Source organism: Hipposideros armiger, unplaced genomic scaffold (assembly GCF_001890085.2).
Source record: "Hipposideros armiger isolate ML-2016 unplaced genomic scaffold, ASM189008v1 scaffold_6, whole genome shotgun sequence".
Classification (NCBI taxonomy): Eukaryota; Metazoa; Chordata; class Mammalia; order Chiroptera; family Hipposideridae; genus Hipposideros; species Hipposideros armiger.
Window position 1 is genome coordinate 8,109,982 of NW_017731356.1, and position 8,234 is coordinate 8,118,215.

The 8,234-nt window shown below is 45.3% G+C and overlaps 1 protein-coding gene across 2 annotated transcripts in view; it reads left to right on the forward strand.

The window, feature by feature from the left end:
- The window catches only part of RASAL2 (RAS protein activator like 2), a 291,558-nt gene that overhangs the window by 272,860 nt on the left and 10,464 nt on the right, over positions 1 to 8,234 (forward strand). Inside the window, exons 15-18 of one of the 2 annotated variants that reach the window (XM_019646436.1) lie at positions 321 to 455; positions 2,187 to 2,389; positions 3,662 to 3,749; positions 6,717 to 7,184. In XM_019646436.1, the coding sequence (XP_019501981.1) occupies positions 321 to 455; positions 2,187 to 2,389; positions 3,662 to 3,749; positions 6,717 to 6,755 (465 nt within the window). In that variant the 3' untranslated portion in view covers positions 6,756 to 7,184. Of the gene's footprint in view, positions 1 to 320; positions 456 to 2,186; positions 2,390 to 3,661; positions 3,750 to 6,716; positions 7,185 to 8,234 lie in introns of those variants that run through there. The other variant, XM_019646444.1, reaches the window with a different exon arrangement.

The following is an 8,234-nucleotide window of genomic DNA, read 5'->3' on the forward strand; positions in this document are numbered from 1 at the left end:
CATCACTGTAAATTCATTAGGTAATTTGGACCATGGGACTAATTAACAATTTTAAGGCCTTGTCTTTCTTTGGAGGGAGAAAAAGGCAGGTTCCTGGGTGTATTGCCTAGAAATTTCTATTCAGAATAGTTTATTTTTATACAAATGAATATTCTCTTTCCTCGCCCCTAGCCCTGGCATTCATCAAGTATTACTTAGAACTGAGAGCGTTTGTTGGAACACGGGGGTCACCATGCTGTCTTCCCAGAATAGCTCTCTCTCTGAAACACAACCAGTGGATGAACTGTTTGGGGTGATACTCACGAGTATTTCTGGTTTAGGTTCAATCACCTGTGGACTCTGCCACAATGTCCCCGGTAGAGAGGACAGCAGCCTGGGTTCTGAACAATGGGCAGTACGAAGAGGATGTGGAAGAAACGGAGCAAAATCCCGATGACGCCAAGCACGCTGAGAAGGTAGAGCCAAGCCTGCCTGTACTGACTCACTGCCCCACAGCGGCAGGCCACCAAAAGGGTTGTCTAGCCAAGGACATGCTCCACGGAGCCCCTAGCTTCAGCCCCACCTGCCATGTTAACTGGCGTGTACATACCTGTGTATACATAGCTCAGTGGTGTCCTGATGTGAACATATGCAGAAAATGCCCATCAGACTGGGTGGGAGGAATTAGCTCTCATTTTTCTGTTTTTAAATGTAGGCTGCCTTAATTTGGAGAACACTCTGCTATTCATTTCTAGTCATTTTGGATGAATATTCAGTGTTTCTATAAGCTGCTTATTAGTCTTCAACCAAGGCCAAAATTTCCCTTGGATGGACTAGACTTCCTTTCTATATCTTGGTAATGATTTTTTTTTTCTTTTTGCATTTTTCAGGATAAAGAACTTCTAGTTCTATAGATGATTTTTTAAAATACATTATCTATTGGTTCCATTTTATTTTTGTTTTTTGTTTTGTTTTTTAAAGAAAAGTTGACATGGAAGACAGTTACCCAGCAAGAACCTTGAGATCATGTGTGGCATTATCTTATTTAACTAACAACCAGAAGTTAGTTAACTTCTGCTTACTTATCAGCATGATCCTAAATTGCTTAATGATACAGTCTACCCTTCGAACTGTCCAAAAAATTGTCACCTGTGACCTTCTGGATTAACAAGTGTAGTTTAGGACCATGATGGTGGATAAGGAGAAGCTAATTGTCTGTCAAGTAAATGGGATATTATGTGACAATAGAGTGCATTTATAAAGCACCGTACAGATTTATCACTAATTACTAATGATTTAAGTAGACCATCTACAAGAAAACTTATGCCTCTCACCGCACCTAGAAATGTGACATTCCAGCATACTCAAACCCCAACCACAGTAACTTCAGTATAAGAAAGGGCCATGTAACCAAATGATTTATGTAAAGTGTCAGTGAGAATTGATTATATAAAGCTTTAGCTTCTATAAATTTATCTAAAGCTTTAGTGACAAAACAGACATATGTGTTCCAGCAAGCAGGACCAAATTGGGCAGGTGAACCCCATCATGACAGTGGGCCAAGAGGCAGTGTTCACCAGTCCTGGAGAACAACGTCGCCTTTTGCTTGGTGCTTGTGACCTTTTGATGCCTTCATGGTTGGGGAGAAAGCAGCAATAGTTCAATCTGCCATAAAATTCTATGTATTGATCTAGTCGCTTAACATAGAAATGTTGCTTGTTCTCTAAAGGGCTGATTCTAGTAGAGTGAAAGATTAGCAGTCGGATGAGCCACGTTATGTCGGGATCCTACGGTACCGGCGATGGTACAGAATCTTCCCTCTTGGAGACAGCTGGCTTTTGGCTCATTTAAATGATTTTTCAAGGCTCCTCGATGCTTGATCTTTTTTTTCCTCGTTTTACACCCTCACAGATTGGATGTGGCTTGCAGCAGCTGGTAGTTTAATGTGGAGAGAGACACATAAATATATAGATTTGGAATGCCAAGTTAACATTAACAATGAAATGTTAGGAGGAGGGCAAAGCTCCTTTGCCATTTATGCCTGTTGATGACTTTAAAGTACGTGAGCAGCACATGGAGGCAGTTCAGAGAGCATCCGGCTACCTCGCCTGACGTCTCTTTCATAAAAAACGAAATCGCTCACTTCTGAAACCCGTGTGACTGGTCTCTCTCTCCCTGTCTCTGGTGCCCGCCCTCCTCTGCTCCAGTACGAACAGGAGATCACCAAGCTGAAGGAGCGCCTGCGCGTGTCCAGCCGGCGGCTGGAGGAGTATGAGCGCCGGCTGCTGGTGCAGGAGCAGCAGATGCAGAAGCTGCTGCTGGAGTACAAGGCGCGCCTGGAGGACAGCGAGGAGAGGCTGCGCCGGCAGCAGGAGGAGAAGGACAGCCAGATGAAGAGCATCATCAGCAGGTCAGGGGCCCTGGTGGGGGGCTGCGTAGGAGGACGGACCGGGGAGCACATCCAGGGCCCTGAAGGTGGCCGCACAGGCCTTTCAACTCTGCGCGCCCTCCGCCGTCCTCAGGGCAGATGTGGTGCCTGACTATCTTAAAATGGGCCAAACCTGAGACCGTAGTGTGCTTCCTTTGAAGAGAGAGGCAGCCTTCTTTTCATGGTAACAATTAGGGAAAATAAAAACCCAGTGACTCGCTTGAGAGCTTTTAGAGGGGAACTGGGTTTTAAAAAGCTAACTATTCCATGTCCGAGGCTAACTTAGCTTTTCACGAGTCCACAGACGTGGAGGGGTGTTCCCCTGGAAGTCGTTAGGGCCAGAGAGCCGAGAGAGAGAGAGAGAGAGAGAGAGAGAGAGAGAGAGAGAGAGAGAGAGAGATGTCAGAGATGTCAGAGGAGACTAAAGAAGGGGTCGATCTTACCAAACTCCTACATCACACTTACTGTGGGCCAGGCACTCTCCTAAGTACTTTACAAGTAATAATTTGTTTAATCTGTTCATAATAACTTGTTCAATGCCAGTGTCCGAGGTAGGCATTATTATTATTCTCATTTTACGAACAAACAGGAAACTGACTCATTAAGTCACATGCTCAGAGTTGCTTAGTGGTGCAGGCGGGGCTGGAAGCCACACAGTCAGGCTCCAGAGTCGCGCTCCTACCCACTGTGTGTCAATCTTGGCAAAAGCTATGGACGGTCAAGTAACTTGAAGACAGAGCAGGCCTGTTGTTTTAGCCGAGGGGAGTCTTCCTGAGAGCAGTGTGATGGAGTTTAAACACCAGTGGGATAGGATGTCAGTGGTGGATGAGAAAGAAACTAGACTAAGTGCAGAGTACTCTGGGAAATTGGCTAAGCGAGGAATGAGAAAGGGCGGCTGTCACAGAGCAACCTGAGATTAAGGGAGGGTTGTTGTTGTTTTTTGTTGACTGGTTTGATATTTTAAGATGAAATAAGTTGGTCTGATAGAGGAGAGGGGGGAAGTGATTGGGGAATACTGCTCCAGAGGGGATAAGAAAACGTGCGGGCTCCAGTCACAGAGGAATCAACCTTGGATATCTTCCCAGGTATCTTTGGGTATCTTCTTGGGTTGGAGGGAAGAAAACACGCGGTTGCAGGGCTCTTACTGGGAAGAGGTGGGAATACTGAACTGTGATGAGTTTGGGGTTTCTTGTCCTCCACATTAACTAGCCCTCTCGTAGAAGATGTTGACAGGTCCTTTCTGCCACTTTCTAGGCTAATGGCCGTGGAAGAGGAACTGAAGAAGGATCATGCTGAGATGCAAGCAGTTATTGATGCGAAGCAGAAAATAATCGATGCACAGGTAAGCAGGCTCGGGATCTGGTAGAAGGCACTCGTTTATAATGACTGTTATTTCCTGACCTCCCACCCCTTTGCAAATGCCAAGGCGTGCTCTGGAAAATGGCTCATTGGACAACTCACGGCATTACTTTTTGAAGGTTTAAAGGATTTCTATGTGACCTGTCACTTTTCCTTTCTTTTACTGGTGACAAGCCTGTTATGCCAGCAAAGTCTTAGCGTGCTCAGTGCAGTTGCTTGACAAATTGCAGCCCAGTTAGTGCATGATGGGGTTTACGTCTTTCCTTCTGGAAAGTATGGCATTCTCTAAGGGGACAGCTGTGGAAAATACACTGCATGTGTCTGGCTTGTGACCTCCACTGACCATTGCTTGGCTGTGATGTTCACGGTCTTGTCAGTCACGTCCCCCGTGCCATCAGCCGCTAGCCCCAGACGGTAGTGGCACCGCAGAGAGAAGACGAGATTTTAGATGGGACCTTTCCTTACTTTTCTTTCGGTTTAGGGTTCGGCGCGGCTGCTTGCAGTTTGCTTGGCTGCCCTTCTTTGTTGGCTGTGCTTAGACAGCCTCCTTTGGCTGATGAAATCAGAGCCTGGGCCTCTGCTCACTGTAGCTCATACCTGTGACACTAATGGCATGATGGCTGCCAAGAGCACCTCACAGGGACACATTAGTGATCGGAGCCAAATCCAGCAGGCAGAAAATGTTTCTGATTCCTTTTCATTTCCTCAGAGCAAAATAACATGGTCGTATTTCTTAGCGTGAAACAAATCACAAAAGGCAGGTGTGGTTTTGATAGGGGCTGGTCTAGCCCCTGGATGTACCACCTCCCTGGAGAGAACCCAACCAGGTTTGCATTTCTCACCTTCAAGGGCCATGTCATGTCCCTAATCTATGAAATAAAAGTGGGAGCAAACACCCCATGTCCTACTCCCTCTCTGTACACCAGCCAGTACTCAGCCTGTGTGAGAGCCCCCAGTGTTCTGAAAACGTGCACTTGCCACCTCCAGTCTCATCTCCTGGGAAGGAAGTTACTTTCCAAAGGAAGCAGGAGTGACGCTGAAAGCACAGCCATGGGGAGGATGCCTTCTGGGCCTCATACTCCTCCAAACTCACTACACTTGGAAGTCAGGTGTGAGGTGTGATGCTCTCTCAGCAGCAGAGTTCCCCAGAATATTCTGGACTCTTGAACTCCATAGTTTCTGGATATTTAGACCCGCTAAGAATCAGAAGAAAGTTCTGTTGTAATTATCTTACTTGGTCCTTTTTAAAAAGCCTTTCTAGGTGTCCCCAGAGTGGGTGAGGACAAGGTAGCAGAGACAAGGCTATCTCGTTGTCCATACTTTAAAAATTTATCCCAGAGGCATAAGAGAAACAGCTTGGATAAAGAGGGCAAGTTAGTCAGGAAAACTAATATTAGTAAGTTTTCACTTCGGGATTTTCAATATGGCAATACAAAGCAGGAGGAATTCTGTTAATAACCGCACAAGGAGAGATTTTAGTTCTAATGAGATAAAACAGACCACTTTAATAAAATAATAAAGTAGACCGTTTCAGCTGGTCTAAAATGGTGTCCGTCTTAAGCAGAGGGAGCTTGGGCTGTCATAGTCATGGCTCTATACGGTATTCCCCTTTTCTCGGTTTTCTGTCAAGACAGCCTCATCATTAGCTTCTGAAGATTTCTACCCTACCCCCTATTTTGACATTTGGGCAAGATGACTGGGAGTGAAGCAGGAGTCATAGGCAAGAGAGGGGACAGGACGGATCAGGGCTCAAACGCTCTATAAGGACCTCCTCTCAGTTAACCAGGAGTGTGTCACTGTTCAGGAATGGGAGAAACATACCCTCAAGGCGTCAGTCAGCATCAGACTTGTCACCTGGCTTAACTAGATGATAGTTTGCATCCATACCTCAGGGCAGCGGCTTTCAGATGGTTTCATTCGTGGACGCTTGGTGAAACCAGAGGCACCTCCCATACATCAATTTCCAGCTGCTCCTGCTGACCACTCAGCAAGCACCACTCACAACTCATAGATCAAATCACACTGAGGTTTGCTAAATGTAATCAATTACCGATTCCTAAATAGGCATTACTATGTGATAGATTTTGTACCAGAGGCCCCTATGGGTCCCGAGAGAATAGTGGAAAATCCACTAGACCACATTTTGAAACCACTGCACCATGCACAGCACAAAGCATAAACACTGAAGCTAGTTTTTTAAAAAAAAACAACAAAGCTTCCCAATTCCAGCTGTTGTCTTACTGATACATTAAATTATAATTATAGTAAAAGACCATGAACATCCTTTGGCACCCTTTGTAATGAATGACTTTTTATATCAGATCCTTTCCTTTGTAAGGATAAATCTTACATCTTAAGTGTTTGATGGAGCAGAGCAGCCCATCTGGCAACATTTAATAGAATGAGATGTTTGGGGGTGAAAGCTTCCCAGCAAGGGAACCCATACTTTTATGTCTCTCACATCTGCCTTGGTTCCACTAGTAGTAAAAATATATATATTTCTGAAATGAATACAGCTTTCTTTATACTACAGTTGAGCCCAGAATTTCCTAAAACACTAAAGGCCAGATGCCCAGGGAACTGGTTTTCGTCTCTCTCAGCAGCCTTGTGTCCCCACAGGGAAGACTTGTCCCGGAATGCAGCCTCCCTGTCCCCTCAAGTCAGTTCATGCAGCAAAGCTCAGCCTGTGTCAGCCGCTTTCTAACTGAAACGGAAAGGGTGAGGGCAGGTCCACCTGTCCGGGACCTCACAGCACCATGGGGATCCTGGTAATGGTACCAAGGGACCGTTTCTTAAACATCAGACCAGGGACTGTGCCGCCTTTCACCCCCCCACCCCACCATCCCTCCATGTGACTCAGATGGAGAACAGAGAAGGGCTTTTTCCTCTGAGAAGCAAGCAGCTGACTAGTTACTGTTGCAAGTGATATCTCCGCTGTGTTAAATTACAGGTCATAAATGGAGATGAGATTATTCAAACAGGCAAGTAAACCCTGTCGCTCTCTAGCCGAGCAGCTCCCAGCCCTGGCCCGGCGCACTGGCCTCCTACACATTCCAGCTCCTTCACTCCCCGCCCTTGACCTCCCTCCTGTCAGGCAAGGGACTCGATGGCTTTGCCTTCCAATCCAGGCAGAATCGAAATGTCAGACAGAGCATCTTTTGCCAACTGAACTTGACTTTCAAAAGTCCCTATTTGATTTTTTTTTCTTTTACTTTTTGTTTTATTTTGAGAGATTGGCAGTGAGGGGAATTACAAAAGGGAGTTTCTCCACTTGGAAACTTTCAGCTGTTGGGCGGTAGGCGGCAGGGGAGGGGGGTGCTTGCCTTCAGGTGTTACTCTGGTAGTCAGTAAATAATTACAATCACTCAGCCTTCTTTTTGACCCTTTAAGAATCAAATAATTTTTCATGAATGCCTTTTTATATATATATAAACCTAGAGAACCCTGTATTCCTTAGTATTGGGGCCTTATAATTTATCATAATACTGAAATACCTTTTCTTTTTTCATCATTTCAAGAAATTACCAGTTTTTCTGTTTGGAGGCCTTTCCTAACCATAGGGAGAAACATCAGACTTGGCTCCCACCCCTTGTTTTCTGGTAACCACTGACCAGTCCTTACCTACTGTCTTGGAAAAGATCTATACTTATAATCCCAGTAAACACCATTGGCTGTAATTTTTTAAATTATTATTATTTTTAAAAGCCTTGCTAATCTTTCTTTGAGTTTTACCTATCCTTACAATAAGGTACATACCTTCCCAAAGTCAAAAGCGTCCTATACTAGATTAGTGGTTAGTGAATAATGCTGATGTGGGGTATCTTACCACCTGAGGTCTCCATCACAGAAACGAAGAATTCTTTTTTTAATGATAGTAACAAGCGTGAGCTAGTTTTTGTTTGTTTTTTCATTCTTTGAAACTATGACCACCAGCATTGCTGCCATACAGACCTTCTCGCCCCAACCCAAGTTGGAGAGTAAAGGGACATGTCAGTTGATGCAGCTGTTGTACGTGCTTTTACCTAAATTCCCCCCAGGGCAGTGGTCTTCCCTTGCATCCTCCTGGCAGCACGTTTCCCAGCAGAGCGGGCTGCACGCAGCCCTGGACAGCCAGTCCTTTAACAGCCAGGAGCAGCGTCAAACCTCAGTCCTCATAGGGCCTCTCCGAACCTTAGCATGGCTGACCTTACCGTACCTTTCCCCAGGTGAATGCAAAAACTCCCAGTGTAGGGAAACCCCTTTTGGCTTTGGCGGTTGCTCCTCATAGCTATTTTCCTTTTAATTTCATGGGTGTAGGTAAAGCCAGCCCTTCTCAGCATTAACTTGTCTACTGAAAAATGACGGAAAGATTCATGTTGGAAAGGTTCCGGAATGGTTTACCTAGCTGCTCGAGCTAGGATTAGGGTTTCTCTCCTAATCTTCGTGAGACTGGTAATTTTTTGATGGGATTTATTTTATTTTATTTTTT